This window comes from Molossus molossus, unplaced genomic scaffold (assembly GCF_014108415.1).
Source record: "Molossus molossus isolate mMolMol1 unplaced genomic scaffold, mMolMol1.p scaffold_m16_p_18, whole genome shotgun sequence".
Taxonomy (NCBI): domain Eukaryota; kingdom Metazoa; phylum Chordata; class Mammalia; order Chiroptera; family Molossidae; genus Molossus; species Molossus molossus.
In genome coordinates this window covers 7,784,699-7,805,674 of record NW_023425353.1, presented here as the reverse complement: position 1 = coordinate 7,805,674, position 20,976 = coordinate 7,784,699, and the positions used below count along the sequence as shown (strand labels likewise).

Genomic DNA, 20,976 nt, shown 5'->3' with positions numbered 1-20,976 from the left:
AAGATTCTAGCAGTGGTATGAAACATGGAATGAAAAAGGGTAGACAAGGAGCCGGCTAAGGCTGTTGCATAAGTTTTGAAGGCATTAAGTAAAACTTCAAGCCTGGCTTTGTTATGTTCTCTGTAGCTTTTGGTTGAGTACTGAACCTCTTGGAGCACCCAGGTCCTCTGTAAAATGAGGATGGTAATGGTACATACCTTACAGTGCGGTTTTGAGTATCAAGTGAGAACTATCAGCCATCTAGTGCCACGTCTGAGATGTAGTGGACCCTTAATATATGGAAATTTAGAAGGTATTTATTTAATAAATGTAAAGGCAGGTCCACTCCAAGAAACTTTTACTAAGCACTTAAGAAAGTGGTCTTCAAGGTGTGCACGTTGGTACCACAGTGAACAAGATGAGCAAGTAAATAATTGAACAAGTGCAATAATTGCCAGTAAGAAGTGGATGATGCTAGTTTTTCTACATCTTTGATGACCTTCTGATATTGAGTTTTTTAATAATTCGGAACAAATTTGTACAGATAAAATCGAGAGATAAGACATTAAAAAATAGCTGATAACACAAACCTCGCCCACTGAAACTAGTTCTGCCCTTCCATGGCCCTCCCTCTACTCCAGCCTCTTTGGCTTACACTTTGGCTCCACCCCGCCCTCACCAAGGTTCCCAGCTCCCGGCTCCCAGCCGAGGCTTGTTTGCTCGCGAGAGTTTCTCCAAGCCGAATCACAGGCTGCTACAGGAAACGGAGGCAGAGAAGAGTCGCGATATTTGGCTCGATCACACTTCCCAGGCCCCGCCCCTTACGGAGTCCCCGGTCCAGCTCTCTGGGTTGCACGTGCAGTTGTTGTGGTTCGCCGTCACGTGACCGCGGAAGTGCGGGCAGCTCAGGCCCCGCCTCCAAGGTGGCGGCGCCCAGTGCCCCGGGCTGCGACTCGCCTCGGCTCAACCTGGAATTATAGCGCTGACAGTTGCCGGTGCCATGGACCGGCCGGGGTTCACGGCGTCGCTGGTGGTGAGTGCGGGGCGGTGGAGTGGTGTGCTGGGGGTGCCGGGTCCGGCCCTGGCGGGGGTAGGGCTCCTCTGCATTAGCAATTTCTTCCGGTGTTGCGCGCTGAACTGTCCTCCAGTCGCCGGTCTCCAGGTCTGGGAGCGAGCGTGGCGCTCCGGGGCCGCCGCCGGGGCTCTGTCGAGGCCACGGCTTTCCTACCCCGACGCTAGAAGGACACGGGGGAGGGGGCTGCTTGACTCGCCGTCTTCCGTACGAGGACATTTTCGCTACTTAAAAGCTTCAATTACTGGAGCTGCACTGGAACTTCGGCATCATACAGGCATGTTTGTAACAAGAGAGACGCGCTTACTTGAATCGCTCAGAGCTCTGCTGTCTGAGACTGTGGTTGCCATTTTGCCGTTTTCTTTTTTCAGTCTCGGTAAATGACATACCTGTTCATCCATTCGGTATATAATTAATCTGCTTGTTCTGCTTCCAAGCATTTTTCTGCCCTTTGGGTATATTGATGCTGCTCTTTGGAACCAATAAGACAGTAGTGCTTAACTTCTTAGAAAACAACTAGTATCAACACTTTTTAACTTTAAAAAAGAATCCTTTAGTAAATATTTTGAAGGGCTGTAGAACTGAGTAAGAGGAGAGCCTCTGGGATGTTAGTTTTGATTTGGAGCATAGAGAGGGCTATTCAGAAAAAAAAAAAAAAAAAAAAAAGACACCTCAAAGAGTACATTGACTGGTGCATGCTTTTAGGAAAGTAGCTTGGAACTAAGTATTAGCAACCTAAAGCTGCCCATAACATTGAACTCAGCAAAGATAATAGGAAGCCACTTACATATTAAACAGAAGAGGAATGGCTAGGTAAATGATATCAGATGCATTTCATGGACTATTCAGTGGCCCATGGCAATAGTGCTGGCAATAGTGCTTGTGAAGAGCATGTACCATGATAACATGGAAGATGCTTATGAGATTAAAAATAAATACAACACGGTAGATGTGTACATCCGTTTATGCCTAATTAAAACTACTATGAAAAATAGTATTTCTAATTACAAATACTATTCCATTCATTTTCTTAAAAGCTGCATTGAAATTCTCCAAGACAATAGAAAATAATTTTGACAGCATTTCAGGCATAACTCAGAGATGCGTGTTTGATTCTAGACCACAGTAATAAAGTGAGTATAGCAAAAAAGTGAGTCTTAATCTTTTTGCTGGTGGAGGATCTTGCCTTGCATTTGTAAAAAAAAAAAAATGCAACACCTGTCATATGCAGTAAAACAAAGCACAACAAAACGAGGTATGCTTGTACTTTTTTTTCTAGGTTTTTTTTTTTTTTAATACAAAAATGTACTTTAGATTTTTTTTTGATATTTTGTTTAGATGGAGTGGGAGAGAGAGAGTGAGAGAAACATTGACGTGAAAGGGACACATTGAGTGGTTGCCACCCTCACGACCCAACCAGGGCTGGGAACAAACTGCAACTGAGGTATGTGCCCTTAGCCGGAACCGAACCCGGGTCTCTCTGGACTGCAGGCCTACGCTCTAACCGCTGAGCCAAACTGGCCAGGGCTAGATTTTTAAAAAATAGCACACCCTTTATCACATCCTGTTTTTTTCCTGCCTGCCCCTTCTCTCTCTCCTCTTGAGTACCTCACTATTTCATTGACCTTGTAGTTCATCTACTCACCTGACTGGTTCTTGAATGAAACGATGATCATCCCTGCTGCAGTTACTTCTAAGCAGTGCTCGTTAGGTGAAGGACTGTGGCAGGTGTGGGCGCTCTGCAGTGAAAAGCACAGGCCACCCTTTGCATGTTAGTGTAGGGCTGTAAAAATGAAAGTGCAACTGGAAGTTGTGTGAAGTAGTCTTGATGATGAGAAAAATTATGAAAATTTAATGATCTTTAAAAATTCTTGTCAGTGTTAAAAGTGAAAACTCTCTTGTCTATTGTAAATGTATAGAGAAGTGAAAAAATAGTAAAACTAATATTTAGGACATTGTAATTTAAAACATTGGAAACATTAAGGCTTTATTTCTTTGTAAAAAAAATGTATCAAAAATAATTTGAGTGGTACTGGTCCTCTAGTCATATAACTTATAAAACAGAGCAAACATCTTTTTTATGCCTTGGCAAAGCGTCATACTGCTTTCTAAGTTTGGATCAACTTCCAAACTTGGATCAATGTACTCGAGGGGTTGTCTGTCTGTCTGATGCCAAAGCTGTGGTTTTAGGCAATATTTACTCTAAAGAAGTTCTAGAGAAATGGAAGAATACTCAAGTCAAATTCTAGAACCATTACTGCATTCACTAAATGAAACTGCATCCAGTCTTTTCCATCAGGAGGTGTAAGCAGAGGATATCTGGAGAAGTCATGAATGTACCACAGTTCTGTGGTGTAGCTATGGAATATTAGAAAGTGTGGCAGCAGACAGACAACACTGGCTTTCACTGTCACAGTGCTGTGGCAAGTCACAACAGGACAACCAAGGAGTGACTTAATGCACTTTTTAAATTTTTGAACTTCACATTTTCTTTTTATCCTCACCTGAGGACATTTTTTTTTTCTCCTCTTATCTTCAGATAGAGCAGGAGGTAGAGAGGGAGGAAGAGAGAGAAACATCGATGTGAGAGACACATTGACTGGCTGCCACCCACAGGACCCCAGCCGGGGCTGGGGACTAACTACAACCAAGGTACGTGCCCTTAGCAGGAACTGAACCCAGAGACTCTCTGGTCCACGGGCCGACGCTCTAACTGCTGAGCCAAACAGGCCAGGGCTGAACTTCACATTTTCATTTGATTTAAACCAAAAAACAAGTGCAGAAGCTGTTATATATGAGGCGCCGGAATAGATATTTAGGAAGGCAGAGGTGACTGACCTGGTTTCCACTGTAGGATCTTAATGTCAGACATGGTGGTTAGTACCAGAAGCGAAATATAAACAATGTTTTATGGGGGAGCCAAAGGAGTAGCATTGAATTCTGACTGGGACATTGGGAAAGGCTTTAGGAAGGATGTGTATTTGGTTACAGTTCTAAAAGTGACCAAAATTTTGGCAGGTGTGTGTGTGTGTGTCTCTGTCTGTGTGTATGCTGGCAGGGCAACAGGTGGTTTGCTGGTTTCAGGAGACAGTGGCCATAGGATGGTTATTCTAGGTTGAGAGAAAAGCCTAAATGGGAGCACAGACATGAGAAATTTCAAGACATGTCAGCTGAGGCTCAAGGTTTGTTAGAGTGTGTGAAATGAAGCTAGACAGGTAGTTTAAAACTGGGCCATGGATCGAGGTTCTTAGTTACCCCTTACTGAGTGCCTACTGCACACCAAACACAAACAGTGAATTAGGATTTTTTTTTTCGATGAGAGAGCATTAATTTTGAGTAGCTTTACTTTTATATATTTGTAATACTCAACAAAATTTGAACAATACAAAAATGAACAAAATAGTAAGAATACTCCCATCCTGAGTCTTCCACAGAGGTAATAACTTTTAGCAATTTAGTGTGTCAGCTTCTGGACTTCTGTCATATATAAATAGATGCACATTTCTGTGAAAGGCAGGATTATTTAGCATATATTTCTGTATAGTGAATTTGATTAACTTAAGAATCTAGCATGTTTCTGTGCCCGTGAGTTTAAACTGACCTTTTTAAAGGCTGTGTGGTAGCCCATTACTTTGATGTAAGAATTGATCTAACAAGACTCCTGGGATAGAACTTGAGGTTATTTCTGATTTTTTACTGTTAATCTGTAGTAAACATTCTTGTATACTTATACATTTCTGTGAGAGAAATATTTAGAAATAAAATAGGTGGATCAGGGCTTTATAATTTAAAATTTTCATTTTGCCAAATCGTCTTTCACTAGATTATAATAATTTGTTTCCCTTTTCAGTGCCCATAACTGTTCATATTTTTAACCTTTTCTAATTTAATTAGGAAAATGTTTTAATTTATTTTTATTAGATCATTAATGTCAGGGAAGCATCTTTTCATAATTTTGTTGGCCATTTATATTTTCCCTGTGTTTTGCAATTTTTAAAAATTTTGATGTACATTTTTAAGGTTGACTTGTTGTACCCTCTAAAATATGGCCAGTAACCCTTTCTTATAATCATTAATTCATACATTCTTCAAATAATGGAGTGCCTGCTGTGTACTGGTGCTGGGAACATATTGGTGAACACAGTAGGTTTGATCTTGCGGTCTTAGTGGGACATACAGACAGTAGTTACAGAATTAACATTGTGATCAGCACGTGGAAACAAGCAGGTCTAACCCTAGACTTGGATTAGTACAAAGTCCTACAGCTGAGGAAGATCAGGAGGAAAAGTGAGCTCAAGGTGGTGAGAAGGGCAAATGGTGGAATTAAGGGTGGAGAAGTAGAACTTCCAGAGCCTTACAGGATTTTGTTCTGCGTGCTAAGGGCTACTGGAAAGTTTGGAGGACATAGAGGCTGGAAGGTGGTGAGATGAAACTGAAGTTTGCATTTTACAAAGGTGGCTCTGCCATCAGTGTAGAAGTGACAAGGAGCTGCAGGATGGATGAATGGGGGTGGGGAGAAGAAAGGATCCAGGAAGCAGGAGCAGCAGCTCACTGACAAGTAGCTTCAAGTCACTGGTGGCTTCATGGTGGAGAAAACTGAGAATTTCAAGGAGGGGTGTTTCCTTGAGAAGCTGCGTTCATATTTTGGCTGCTGCTTCTTAGCTGTGATTTAGGCCAGTGGCCTGTGATGGTTTTGCTTAGTGGTTTGGTTTTATCCTGTAGGTGAACAGCAGTGATTTTTTTTCCTGTTGTTGTGCAGCCTCCTTTTGAGAAATGAAGGTTTTATACCATGTAGTCTTTACTTTTTTCAATTCCCTGAGTAATTTCAAAGCACTGATTAGACACTTCCTCTCTATAGCCTGCCAACACTTTTTACCTCAAGTCTTTTAACTTGAGGTAGAGATGTGTATTTTATCTATATGATACCAAGGTCACAATTAATTGTTATGCTGTAGTGAGGCTCGCTGGTTGCCTGGGTTGTGTTCTATGTCTTTGGGTATTGTTTAATTCTTAAGTTACCATTTTCAGTGTAAGTTACCATAAATCTTGAAACTAATCATTTACCTGAGAGAACCTATATGATAAATGATCATAAATAAAACAAATTTATCAGGCTAAAAAAATAAAATAATTTGGTAGAGTTTCTTGTAATTCAACTGATGTTGGCTTGTATATTTTGTACATTAATTATAAACAAAACAATACTGATGTAAAATTATGAGCACTCAAAGTTTTTGTTTAAATCTTAAATATGTTGCTGTGTGGATAAATATGTAGGTATTTTTCTTCCTGCTCTCTGTTACCCCCCTCAGTCTTATGAATTTAAATGACATCTGAGTCACAAAAGCTTAAAATCTGCATACGCAGTGAGTAACTTTTGATTTATGTTTTACTAGATAAGTAGATTGAATATGGTCATGTTATTCTCAGTAGATAAGAATTCTGATGAAGAAGGGTTAGAGAGTCAGTGTGTGCAATATAGCCAAAGAGATTTAAAGTGTAATTAAGTTATCGGTTAAAATTTGGGAGTAGATAGCATGCACTCTCCGAACCTTCTCCTAAGATTAGAGAGAAAATGATAATGAAGTGCAGCATGTTTTTAAGGAATCCATTTGTATCGGACATTCTCAGCAGAATTTTAGTTCTCCTTGAGTTTTGAGAAAATAGAGGCAGGCAAAATATTTTATTTGCATACTGAATTTTATAAAAATTGTTTAAAAATAAGCGAGAAAAATGTTGAAAAAGGTGGCTTTTTTTTTTCTAACTTTTTTACAGTACTTATGAACCATTTCCCATGACCTAGAAAAGGCCACCTTTATATCCAGAGAGAAATCCCACATTATTTGTCATTCTTTTACAGCCACATGTGGTTCTCTACTGGCACAGCTCTGGTTTTTTGGTGACATCGTTTTAGGTCCTCTGCTGAGTAGACCTTCATGGTCTTTGAGGTTCTGTCATGTCTTTCAAACTGATCATATAGTATAGTATTAATGTTTATGGTAATGTGCTTTTCTAATATAAACTAATTTTTAATAATTTACTTGTACTCTCCTGGCTGGTATGGTTCAGAGTGTTGGGCAGAGCACCAAAGGTTCTTGGGTTCAATTCCTGGTCATGGGCTCATGTCTGGTTTGCAGGTTCAATCTCCTGCTCTGGTCGGGGAGTGTGGGAGAGGCAACCAGTTGGCGTCTCTCTTACACCTCTCTCTCTCACTTTCTCCCCCCCCCCACTCTCTCTCCTCCTTCCCTCCCTCCCTCCCTCCCTCCCTTCCACTTTCTCTAAAAAAAAATCAATGAAAAAATATTCTGGGTTGAGGATTAATAACAACAAAAATTTACGTATTCTAGTTAATTATTGAATTTCTCATCAGAGTAATTTTACTTTTTCAATGACCTCTTGCAGTGGTTTTATTGTGAGTGGTAAGTAGAGCAGACAGCATTTGCTAGGTACTAAGTTTCTACCTCCTGAGCATTTTGTAGACCCAAAGGGTGGAAACAGCTGATCATGTCGAACTTTGCCTGTACGTTTGAATAATGCTAATTCTTCTTTTTCTATGATTTGGAATACATAGTTTTTAAAGGATAGTAAAAGTTGACATTTCAGTTTAAGAATTCCTGTGTAGGAGTCACAGTGAGTTTCCTCTCTGTCATTCTTCCATCTGTGTACTGGGAGCTGGCTTTGATTCTCATCTTTTTTTTTTGTTATTAATCTTCACCTTAGGATATTTTTCCGTTGATTTTTAGATAGAGTGGGGGAGAGGGAGGGAGGGAGGGACGGGGGGAGAGAGAGAGAGAGGGAGAGAGAGAGAGAGAGAGAGAGAGAGAGAGAGAGAGAGAGAGAGAGAGAGAGAGAGATCCGGGGCCAGGGATTGAACCTGCAACCCAGGTGCATACCCTTGACCAGGAATCAAACCTGCGACCATTCGGTTCACCAGCTGACCAGCTGACCAGCTGACGCACTAACTGCTGAGCCAAACCAGCTAGGGCAGATACATGATTCTTAAAATATGGATCTAGATTCACAAGACTCATTAACTGTTTAAAAATAGAATTCTCCAAAAAAAAAAAAAAAAGAAAGAAAAAAAAGAAGTCTTACTACAGATTCACCACTCATTAGACAAAAATATAACATTTGGTTTGATTGGAGATATCATCAAGATAAATTAAGTGAAAAAAATAACGTTCAGCGGAGTGTATATTGTGTATACCTTTTATTTTTTAAAAAGGAAAATAAAGTACATATTCATATTTGCTTGTATATGGCTAAAGTAACTTTGGAAGGATACAATAAAAAAATAAAGTGGTTATCTGATTACCAGGAACAGGGAAGGAGACTTTGAACCATGTGAAAGTATTAAAAATGAATTTATTTATGTTTACATATGGTCATTTTTTTTTTTTTATCCTCACCCGAGGACATTTTTCCATTTTTTGCACAGATAGAGTGGGAGGGAGAGAGAGGAAGAGAGAGAGAGAGAGAAACATTGACGTGAAAGAGGCACATCGAGTGGCCGCCACCCGCACGACCAACCAGGGCCGGGGACAAACTGCAACCGAGGTACATGCCCTTAGCGGGAACCAAACCCGGGTCTCTCCGGACTGCAGGCCGATGCTCTAACCGCTGAGCCAAACCGGCCAGGGATACATATGGTCATTTTTTAATGAATAAATGGTAGAAACTTAATTATAAACATAAATTATTCAATATAAAAATGAATTTACTTAAAAATAAATTTAAGCCCTGGCCAGTTTGGCTCAGTGGTTAGAGTGTCGACCCTTGGACCAGAGAGACCCAGGTTTGGTTCCCACTGGGGGCGTGTACCTCGGTTGCAGTTTGTCCCAGGCCCTGGTTGGTCATGCGGGTGGCAGCCCCTCGATGTGTCCCTTTCACGTTGATGTTTCTCTCTCTCTCTCCCTCCCTCCCACTCTATCTGAACAAAAAATGGATAAATGTCCTCGGGTGAGGATAAAAAAATAATAATAAAATAAAAAAATAAAAATAAATAAAAAAATTGCTTTAGAAAGAAAAATGTATTTAAAAATTTACAATTTGAAAATATAGCACAATAATGGTTGTTTCCCCAGGAAACTCTCTAGATTTAGGTAGCAGGTCTTTTAAACATTGCTGACCGCTCACGAGTTCACTTGTGTTTTTATGCCCAAACATTGCTGACCGCTCACCAGTTCACTTGTGTTTTTATGCCCAAACATTGCTGACCGCTGAGTTCACTTGTGTTTTTATGCCCAAACATTGCTGACCGCTCACGAGTTAACTCGTGTTTGCACTCGCATTAGCTATTTTAATTTTTGAAACTCAGGGTAATATAGGATTATTGTAGTTTGTGACTTTTCACCCTGAGGGTCGAAGTTCGAAAAACAGCACACCATTCTATATTCTTGAAGTAGCTAGGGAATGGATATCTGCTGGTTCAAATTAGTGCAACTCAAAACCTAACACTTCTTTTTTTTTTTTTAATCCTCACCCGAGGATATTTTTCCATTTCCCGTACAGATAGAGTGGGAGGGAGAGAGAGGAAAGGAGAGAGAGAGAGAAACATCGATGTGAAGGGACACATCGAGTGGCTGCCACCCGCACCACCAACCAGGGCTGGGGACAAACTGCAACCGAAGTACGTGCCCTTAGCGGGAACTGAACCCGGGTCTCTCCGGACCGCAGGCCGACGCTCTAACCGCTGAGCCAAACCGGCCAGGGCCCTAACACTTCTTATGGTACTTACAATAGAGCTCCTTATATTCACCTTTTAGGCTTTCAGGGCAACTAAAAGACCACGATTTAGAAAAAATAGTCACTGGAATGAAAAAAATCCAACTAGAATGTGTAAAGTGTGTGTTTCAAAAGGTGATTGCTATACGGTGTACCACACCAAAAAAATTACTAAAATATATAATATGTATAAAATGTAATATGTAGCAGATATGTACAAAGTTTCATTTAAATTTATTATGTATAAATAAAGTATACTAAAGTTTATTTAGATTGTTTCACTTTCATATGCAATTACGAAAAAATAGCCGGTGACATGAGATAACTTCTGCGTAAAATTGCTGGTCAACAATGTGTTAACTATGCCAAGGAGTCCATGAACTGACAGGTGTGATAAACATGCTTTAAAGACTACCTTATTCTTATCCCTACTACCAAACCGCAGAGCTTATTTTATTGTGACCTATTTTCTCTTTTCTTATCCCCACCCTTTTTTTTTAAAGGCTGGTGGAGTAGCAGGTGTCTCTGTTGACTTGATATTATTTCCTCTGGATACCATTAAAACGAGGCTGCAGAGTTCCCAAGGGTTTCACAAGGCTGGTGGTTTTCATGGAATATATGCTGGCGTTGCTTCTGCTGCTATTGGATCCTTTCCTAATGGTAAAAATTATATTGATACTCTCCTTGCTGTAAAGCCAAGATAATAGGATTGTTTTCAGAATGATATGTGGTGTTACCCCATATAGAATTTCTTGTATGCTGTGGCTTATCTTTTGAATTTGTATTCTATTCATTAACCCATTAATTTGAATCAGCTCTAGATCCCATTGCGCTAGGGAAAAAAAAAAGCAATCTTTTAAAAATGGTTTTTGTTTTGAAAATTCCCAGTTACAATCCTTAAAGTGTTATTCTAATGTTGATTCCGATACCTTAGAGCAGTTTCTCAACCTTGCCTGCACATTGGAATCTCTTGGGAAGCTTTAAAAATTATTGGTGCCTGTGTCACACCCGGAAGTTTAATTGGTCTGGGCTTCCTTTGCCTGATTATTGGGGGGGGGGGGGGGGTAGCTTCCCAGGTGATTCCAATGTGAAGTGAATGTAATAGCTGCTGCCTCAGGCATCTTCTGAAGCAGATGAATCTGAGAGGCATTAGTTTTCGGTTTGAAGTCACATCAAGTGACTTATTCTAGAATAAATATAATTTGTTTTACTTAATCCACTCAGTGCCAAGTGTAGCTGTGTGGATGCTTTATGTGGCATTGGAAACTGACCAAGCAAATGAGAAAACCACCACCACCCCACACAATGTTAGGAGCCTCTGCTCTAGAAGATTCTTAAAGCCTGGGGGTTGATTTCTTTTTTCTCAAGATAATTTGTGAGAAATTATTTCATGTTAACTTGACATTTAACTGTTCACCTGCGTACACAGGTGAGCACAGCATTCACGTAGAGACCTACAGTGCATTGAGACACTGGTGTTTTGGTCCCTTTGTTTCTTTCTCTCCTCTTTCTCTGCTCCAGTAGTCCTAAGAACAGCAAACTCTTTTGAGGTTGTCCTTGAATTTTTATTTGTCTCAGATCTTCCAGTAGTTGATTATAGAGCGTGATTATTGAGCACACACTCAGTGCCAAGTGTAGCTGTGTGGCTGTGTGTATGGGAGAGGGGCAGGGGTTCCTAAATTTGGCCACATTGCAATCATGTGGTCACCTGATCAGATTTTATGAAGTACTGTTGCCTATGTCCCACTTCCAGAGACCATGATTTAATTGATGGGCTATGACCTGGGAGTTGGAAGTTGAAAAAAAATCCCCAGGTGATTTAAAATGCAGACAAATTTGGGAACCTTTGAACAAGGGAATTGAAAAGAATATGTTACTAGGTCTCTATCTTTTGTTCATCAGTTGTTTGTTTTTTTGTTTTTAGTCCTCACCGGATTTATAGAGAGGACAGAAAAGGTGGGGGAGGGAGGGAGAGAAACAAACATCGATGTGAGAAGCATTGATGGGCTGCCTCCTGTATGTACCCTGACTGGGGATTGAACCCACAACCCAGGCATGTGCCCTGACTGGGAATTGAACTTGAAACCTTTTGGTGCATGGGACGATGCTCAACCAATTGAGCCATCCAGCCAGGGCTGTTCATCAGTTTTATGATGTCTCTCTCATTGTCCTAAAGATCTCTTTTTCTGTATATTGCAACTAGGGATTACTGTTGGTAGATGTGGTATTAGCCATAGTCTCAGAGTGCATGACGCTTCATTCATCTCACAGGACTGGTTTAGATTCTTGCCAGCAGGAGTTTACATACAGCATATGGTTTTGGATTTTTGTGTGTGTGATAAAGTGGTGGTCTTGCCAGGCTTTTTTTTTTTTTCTTTTGCTGTCCACAGAACATCAGTGGATTGGAGACGTTGGATAAATGGTGCCAGGGTTGCAGAAATGGGTCTTTTTGTTTTTCTGTAAATTTTTGATGAATTGAAATTTTCTATGGCATTTTTTTTCCTGTTGCTGTTAGTTAAAATCCTAGTCTGAGGACAATACAGCAGTGTAATGTTCAGTGGCTATAGACTTTTTGGGAATGTTTTCTGCAGGGGTTAGTTGTTGGGGAATGTTTTCTGCAGGGGTTAGTTGTTGGGGATGGAGGGGATTGAAGGCTAGAAGAGATCAAAAGTCCTGTATTCAGGATCCTCACTCCCTATTTATAAGGGGATGTAGAAAAACCATAGTAGTTTATTTTTTTTAATAGCTTCAAGAGCTGTAGGCATCAGATAGCCCCCCCTCCCTTCTTTGTTGTAATTTGCCTAGAGCCTCATTTGGAACCTTATTGTGCCATCATTTTCAGTTAGCAAGGGCTTTCTTGGGTGTCACCCAGGAGAGTTTTGGGGCTTACATTTCTAAAGGACTGTTTATCATAAAAGTAGCAGTAAGGCCTGACCAGGTTGAGGTGGTTAACCATGAAAACCTAGAAACTTTTAGTAGTCTTTCTCCCTTCTCCCAGCAGGTGGGGTTGGGAGGGTGGATTGTATAGCAGGTGGAATTTAGCTGAGTGCAATAGGAGATACTCCAGCTGTATGTTTAGTGAGTGGTCTTATTAGGAACCGCAGATGGGAGTAGGGACCTGTGTTAGCTAGATGAAACTGCTTGCATTGGTCGTTGCTGCTCTGGAGAGTGTGCTTCCTCACTGATGTGTGTTTCTTAGCAGCCTGAGGAGTGTTTACAGCAGCAAAGCTTGTTGACTTTGACTGTGGAGAACTGAGCTTCACTAGCAAACTCTTCTCCAGGGTGCTTCAGACTTCAATCTGACATGTTCATATGTCTTTCAAAAGATGAATTTTTCTTGCGTTTATTTTCTATGTCTTGTCTTTTGTGGAAGTGATAAACATCTTTTGATTAACAGTACATGGCAAGTCTTAAAGCCCTCTTGTGCAGCTAAGATCAGTTCATTGTGATAGGACTGGCTTCTTGAGATTTTGATTTCCAGTTTTAATTCTTGATTCTTTTGTTGATGTGAAGGTGGGTTGATATAGTAAAAAGTATCCTGGTTATTTTGAATAAACAGCAGTAAAATATCATTAGATGTTTTATTTAGTTAAGGTATGTGTTTGCAGTTTTAACCTGTCTATACTGATTATTTTATGACTGTATAAGGACATTTATATCCCTTTCTATAGAAAGCTTACCAAAACATGTTGAGTGATTTGTTAGTACAAAATGGGAAATGCTAGGTTAGATGTTAGGCTCTTTTGGGGCAGGTATCATATCTTCTGTATTTTTGTAAGTCCAGGGTCAGGCGTATAATAATGGGTTTGGTAAATTCTGCAAAAGTGAGGGGGATGGGGGAAGAGTATATGTTTATTATCTTTATCTGTTATGTCATAAAATATTAACTAGAGTTATAATTTTTTTCCTTTATTGATTTTAGAGAGAGAGGAAGTGAGAGGGAGAGAGAGACAGAAACATTGATGAGAGAGAACATCCATCGGCCTCCTCCTGCATGCCCCCCCCTGGGGACCCGGCCCACAACCTTGGCATATGTTCTGGCCAGGAATTGAACCAGAGACCTCCTGGTGCATGGATTGGTGCTCACCATTGCGCCACACCAGCTGGACAAGAGTTGTAATTTTTTTGACAAACATATTTCTTAACTTTGTGAAACACTGGCTTGTTTTAAATTTCAGCTGCTGCCTTTTTTATCACCTATGAATATGTGAAATGGTTTTTGCACACTGATTCATCTTCATATACGATGCCTGTGAAGCATATGTTGGCTGCCTCTGCTGGAGAAGTGGTAAGTAACAAGTTATGTATATAAAATACTTCAGAAACACAAATCATCCATATATCTTCAGTACAGGTATTGCTTTATTTTATTTTTTAATGAAATAAAAAGACACTATTTCTTAAGTTATAAGAGTTATAAATTCCAATAAGTGTAAATGGATTAAACATGATAATTAAAAGACAGAGTCTAGCCCTGGCCAGTTTGACTCAGCGCTAGAGCATTGGCCCGTGGACCAAGGAGTCATGGGTTCGATTCTAGCCAAGGGCACGTATTTCAGTTGCAGTTTGTCCCGGGCCCTGGTCAGGGTCATGTGGAGGCAACCAGTAGATGTGTCCCTCTCGTGTCAATGTTTCTCTCTCTTTCTCTCCCCCCCCCCCTTCTCTCCCTTCCAATCTATCTGAGTATAAATAGGGAAATATCCTCAGGTGAGGATTAAAAAACAAAACAAAAACAGAGTCTAGATAGGATCAAAGAAAAATCCAGCTATGTGGTATGTGTGTATGTGTATACACACACACACGAGACAGACCTAAAACATAATGATACAGAAAGAATAAAATTAAAGAGATAAAAGAAAATATTCATGCAGATTGTTGTGGCTTTGTATTATGTCAACATGAAACTAAACTGAAGTCCTTTCCCTAGAACTCCCTTTTCCGGATGGTCCCAGGTTAGGCTGACTACAGGAGACATTCATGTAAGATTTGTAAGGTGGGAGTGAAGCAGATGTTGTGTTTATGCTCAGAGGGTGGTGTAGGGTCAGGATGCTTGCAGTTCACATACCTCCTCCCTGACCTGTGACTCAGGCGGCTTCTCCAGCTCCTTTCAGCTTCTCTGCATTCTGAGTCCAGATGTATAGATACTGTGGTGAGGGATGCCAGCTTATACTGCAGGGCACCCACATCATCAAGATTGGCGAGAGACAACGTGAGTTCTGGATTCCCCATGTAACATCTGTCTTTCCTTCCCGATTCCCTGCCCTCTGACCTCTGTCCCAACACTAGACGTAGAAGTTACAGTTCTACATAAACTACTCAACCAGCTCCCACAATTACTGTTTACTTTCCTGTAATACCCTCTTACTCTCATCATTCATAGTGGTTCTACGTCTGATCAACCCTACCTAATACAGAAATACTAACTGGAAGAGCTGATAGAATAGCGTTAATATCAGACAAAAAGGCTGAAAGCAAAAACCAAAGAGAACATTGTATAAAGATGCGAGGAACAGTTCTCCTAAGAGGTGTAATGAACCTGAACCTGGACTAAATAACAGTCTAAAAACATAAAACAAGAATTTCCACAATTATAAAGAGAAATTAATAAAAACGTAGTCTTCCTTGGAGATATTCACCATCTATCTGTAAAAGTCTTTAAGACCAGGCAGGCGTAAGCTTGTTAAGACCATGAAGATTTGAACAGCACAGCAGCAGGACTGCCTGATGGTTGTGTGCAGAGCTATGCGCCTGACGGCCAGAGGGACTCGTTTTTATGAAGTGTACTTAGAATATTCATAAAAATGTATAATCCTGTAGTCCACAAAGCAATTTGAGAGAAATAGGATAGAGACAGTGTCATACAGATCATTTGGTTCTGATTATAATGAAGTAAAATTAGAAAGCAGTAAAGAAGGATAACCTGTCCATCCCTACCGTGTGTTTAAAAACTATCTGACCCTTTCTCTTGTCCATAATTCATGAGCCAAAAAAGAAATCATAATGTAAGTGATAAAATATTTGTAATTAAAAAATAATACAGGGTTATTTTTTTCTAAACTAACAGAGTAGGATACCAATAAGCGCTTTCCCACTTAACTTTTTCTCAGCCCCTGCTGTCCAATACTAAGGGACAACCTCGATTAGAATTACTTTTGTAATCTTCAAAATCACACAGGTGGTGTTTATGCAGTCTTACTAAGCCACCCAGCCTTGCTGTGGGCAGGAGTAGACAACAAAGGGAAGAGAAAGGGTCTCCGTTTACAAATCTTTTATTATTTTATCAAGTAACATTTTTTTTCTCTGTTTTGGAAAGTAGTGGTAGAATATGTTAGGAAGTTCAGAAAGTGAATACGTTTTTATAACATTTACATGAAAAGTTATTATATATTGTAGTTTTGTTTTCTGTGCACTATTTGTTTTTTTTTTTAGAAAATTTGGATAAAAATCTACAAACTTGTAATCAGACTTTCTTCACTTGAGATTAGAGAGAATGGGGATGATGGACAGAGATCCTGACAGAGAAGTAAAAGTAAATGCTAACTTAAAGAAGACAGTTAAATAACAGCTGCTGAGGTACAATTTACATAACGCAATTCACCCATTTATAATTTAATTCAGTGGTTTTTAGTTCATTTTCAGAGTTGTGCAGCCATCATCACAGTTGTAGAACATTTTCGTCACCCCACAAGGAAACCCTGCACCATTAACAGTCTCTCCTATCCCCCTCCCCACCCTAGGCAGCCGCTCCTCTACCACTCGTCCTTCTGCACTGGCCTGTTCTGGGCATTCATTTCGGTGGAACCCTGCAGTGTGCACAGGGCTTCTGTTTGCGCCACATCCTCACCCGCACTTGTTATTTCTTGTCTTCTTGCTAATATCATGAAGTAAATTTCTTGATCTAAGAAATCAGTTGTATGGGTCCTTGAAGAGAATGTTGAAAGAAATTAGCCTGAGACAGTAAAATCACTGCAGTGTTTTAAATTAAATTTCCTTTTGTCATTGGTTTAAAAATGATTATGCAGAACCCAAGCTGACCCTGGATTAAAAATAATTACCTTCATAATTAGCTGCAGTTATAAAAGTGGTGAACTAACAATATCTTGATTTTTTAAATTGCAAATAACATAAAGTAGTAGTTACTTTTATGAGCTAGAGACCCTTTTAGGAATCTAATGAAACCTATAGCTATTTCTCCAGTAAAGTAGACATATGGACATTTGCATAGTTTCTGAGGATTTTCAATTCTTCATATTCTTACTCAGAGTAAGAACTCCATTGCTTGAATTCTATCAAACTGCAATTTGAAAGCAATTTCTACTTAATTAAAAAAATCTTTTAACCTGTTATCCTTGGTTTATATTGCATGTTGTTTTTGTGATATTGTTCTGAAGTTGGACTGTTGTTACGTGCAGTTATTTTTGAGTATATGTTCTAAAGAATAACACCTGTACGAGCATTTCAGTGTCTCTCAGGTTGTGAAAATTCCATACTTATGAAAGCCTTTGCCTCTGTTTTAGAATTGCATGTTGCTTTGCTTAAGGATAAATATATTTTCATAAATTCACTATCTGGCTTACATTTTTTAATACATTGCTGAGAGCAAGCAGGAAAAAGAACTTGGCCACTTATTTCATTGCACGTGTGCCGTCTTGCCTGAAAGCTAGTGTGCCGTGTTGAAGGAAGGCTTTCCTGTCGGTCTCTTAGACGTACAAAAAGTATTTAAACTGATATAATGAGGTAGAGCAAATGAGAGCTGCTAGATTACTCCTGTTAATGATATATCTTTTCATTTGTAGAAAATGCTGTATATTCTAATACTTTAATATCTCTAACTGACATTTTAAAAAATATGAAAGCCCCTGCAAATATTCTGAGTATGAACTGTAGGGCATAGGAGGTGCTATAAATAGACTTTAGGAAACAAGAATTATAAGAGTGGAAATATACAATTCTAGGACATTCTTATCTTTATTGGGTCTTGTGGGGTTTCTTGAGTCCCATTGGTGGTGAGGCCTGATGTCAGATTCCTTTTGATAGTTTTTGTGATGCTTGGAGAAATTTAAGAGAATTTATCCCAGTGGGTATATAGATTGACTTCAGAGGTGAAACTTCTCTTGATGTTGACTTTTAATTGATTGTATTTATTTATTTATTTATTTATTTATTTTCCTCACCTGAAGACATTTTTCCATCCTTTGTACAGACAGAGTGGGAGGGAGAGAGAGGAAGGGAGAGAGAGAGAAACATCGACGTGAAGGGACACATCGAGTGGTTGCCACCCGCACGACCAACCAGGGCCGGGGACAAACCGCAACCGAAGTACATACCCTTAGCGGGAACCGAACCCGGGTCTCTCAGGACCGCAGGCCGATGCTCCAACCACTGAGCCAAACTGGCCAGGGTGATTTTATTTATTTTTAATTTAATTCATTAATTTTGTTACAAATGTTTCTCCCCCCTCCCCCCCCCATTGACACCCTCCTCTGGTCCCCCACCCCAGCTTTGTTGTCTATGTCCATTGGTTATGCTTGTATGCATAAATTCTTTGGTTTATCTCTTTCCTCCACCCTGCCCCCTCCTCTGAGGTTTGTCCGTCTGTACTCTTTTATGTCTCTGGGTCTATTTTGTTCATCACCTTATTTTGTTCATTATATTCCACAAATAAGTGAGATCATATGATATTTGTTTTTCTCTGACTGGCTTATTTAGCTTAGCATAATACTCTCCAGATCCTTCCATGTCATCTCAAAGGATAAGAGATTTTTCTTTCTTATAGCTGCATAGTATTCCATTGGGTGTATGTACTACAGCTTTTTTATCCACTTATCTATCGTTGGACACTTGGGCTGTTTCTAGATGTTAGCAATTGTAAATAGTGCTGCTATGAACATAGGGGTACATATATTCTTTCTGATTTGGTGTTTCAGGCTTCTTAGGATATATTCCTAGAAGTGGGATCACTGGGTCAAATGGAAGTTCAATTCTTAATTTTTTTGAGTAAACACCTTATTGTTATCCATAGTGGCTGTACCAGTCTGCATTCCCACCAGCCATGTACTAGAGTCCCCTTTTCTCCACACCCTCACCAGCACTTGTTGTTTGATGATTTGTTGATGGCAACTATTCTGGCAGGTGTGAGGAGATACCTCATTGTTGTTTTAATTTGCATCTCTCTGATGATTAGTGACTTTGAGCATTTTTTTGTATAACTCTTGGCCATTTGTATGTCCTGTTTGGAGAGGTGTCTATTTAGGTGCTCTGCCTTTTTTTTTTTTTTTTATCCTCACCAGAGGACATTTTTAAATTTTTTTGTTCAGATAGAGTGGGAGGGAGAGAGAGGAAGAGAGAGAGAGAGACATTGACATGAAAGGGACACATCGGGTGGCTGCCACCCACACGGCCCTAACCAGGGCCGGGACAAACTGCAACTAAGGTACATGCCCTTAGTGGGAACTGAGCCCGGGTCTCTCTGGACCGCAGGCCAACGCTCTAACCACTCTGCAAAACCGGCCAGGGTGTCTCTGCCTAATTTTTAATTAGATTTTGTCTTCCTTTTGTTGAGTTGTATGAGTACTCTATATATTTTGAAAATTAACCCCTTACCTGATGTATTATTGGCAATTATGCTCTCCCATATAGTGGTTCCCTTTCAATTTTTTATTTTATTTTATTTATTTATTTTTAATTTTATTTTTGTTACAGATGTTTCTTCTTTTTTACCCCATTGACACTCTCTTCCCCATCCCCCCCACCCCCACCCCATTCCTGGCTCTGCTGTCCATGTCCATTGGTTATGCTTACATGCATATAAGTTCTGTGGTTTATCTCTTCCCACGCTCCACCACTCCTCCTTCTGAGGGTTGTCATTCTGTACCCTACTTCCGTGTTTCTGGGTCTACCCTACTCCTCAGACTGTTGTATTAATTTTATTCCATATATAAGTGAGATCATGTGGTATTTGTCTTTTTCTGCTTGGCTTGTTTCACTTAGGATAATACTTTCCAGGTCCCTCCATGTCGTCTCAAAGGATAAGAAATCTTTCTTTCTTACACTGCATAGTACTCCATTGTATATATGTACCACAGCTTTTTTATCCACTCGTCTACTGATGGACACTTGGGCTGTTTCCAGATGTTAGCTATTGTAAATAGTGCTGCTATGAACATGGAGGTACATATATTCTTCCTGATTGGTGTTTCAGGCTTCTTAGGGTATATTCCTAGAAGTGGGATCACTGGGTCAAATGGAAGTTCAATTTTTAATTTTTTGAGGTAGCACCATATTGTTTTCCATAGCGGCTGCACCAGTCTGCATTCCTACCAGCAGTGCACTAGAGTCCACTTTTCTCCACACCCTCGCCAACACTTGTTTGATGATTGTTGATGGCAGCCATTCTGGCAGGTGTGAGATGATACCTCATTGTTGTTTTAATTTGCATCTCTCTGATGATTATTGATGTCGAGCATTTCTTCATATGTCTCTTGGCCATTTGTATGTCCTGTTTGGAGGGGTGTCTATTCAACTCCTGTGCCCATTTTTTAATTGGGTTCTTTGTCTTTTGTTGAGTTGTATGAGCACTCTATATATTTTGGAAATTAACCCCTTATCTGATGTATCATTGGCAAGGATGTTCTCCCATACAGTGGGTTGCCTTTCCATTTTTTTTTTTTGTACAGATAGAGCGGGAGGGAGAGAGAGGAAAGGAGAGAGAGAGAGAAACATCGATGTGAAAGGGACACATCGAGTGGCTGCCACCTGCACGACCAACCAGGGCCGGGGACAAACTGCAACCGAGGTACGTGCCCTTAGCGGGAACCGAACCCGGGTCTCTCCGGACCGCAGGCCGACGCTCTAACCGCTGAGCCAAACTGGCCAGGGCTGCCTTTCCATTTTGATGGTTGTTTCTTTTGCTGTGCAAGAAGCTTTTTAGTTTGATGTAGTCCCATGTGTTCATTTTTTCCTTTGTTTTGTTGCCTTAGGTGATGTATCAGTGAAGATTCTGCTGCATATGATGTCCAAAATTTTGTTGCCTACATTTTCTTCTAGAATTTTTATGGATTCACTGGTCACATTTAATTCTTTTATCCATTTTGAGTTTATTTTTGTGTATGGTGTTAGTTGATGGTCTAGTTTTATTTTTTGTGCATGTAGTTGTCCAATTTTCCCAGCACCATTTATTAAAGAGGTTGTCTTTACTCCAT

At 40.0% G+C, this 20,976-nt stretch overlaps 1 protein-coding gene across 2 annotated transcripts in view; it reads left to right on the top strand.

Annotated features, from left to right (window-relative positions):
- Window positions 1-889: 889 nt before the first annotated feature.
- SLC25A26 (solute carrier family 25 member 26) overlaps window positions 890-20,976 on the top strand; it is a 189,846-nt gene continuing 169,759 nt past the window's right edge. For both annotated transcript variants that reach the window (XM_036266091.1, XM_036266092.1), the window contains exons 1-3: window positions 890-1,012; window positions 10,279-10,435; window positions 13,954-14,063. In XM_036266091.1, coding sequence (XP_036121984.1) covers window positions 980-1,012; window positions 10,279-10,435; window positions 13,954-14,063 — 300 coding nt within the window. In that variant the 5' untranslated portion in view covers window positions 890-979. The remainder of the gene's footprint in view (window positions 1,013-10,278; window positions 10,436-13,953; window positions 14,064-20,976) is intronic.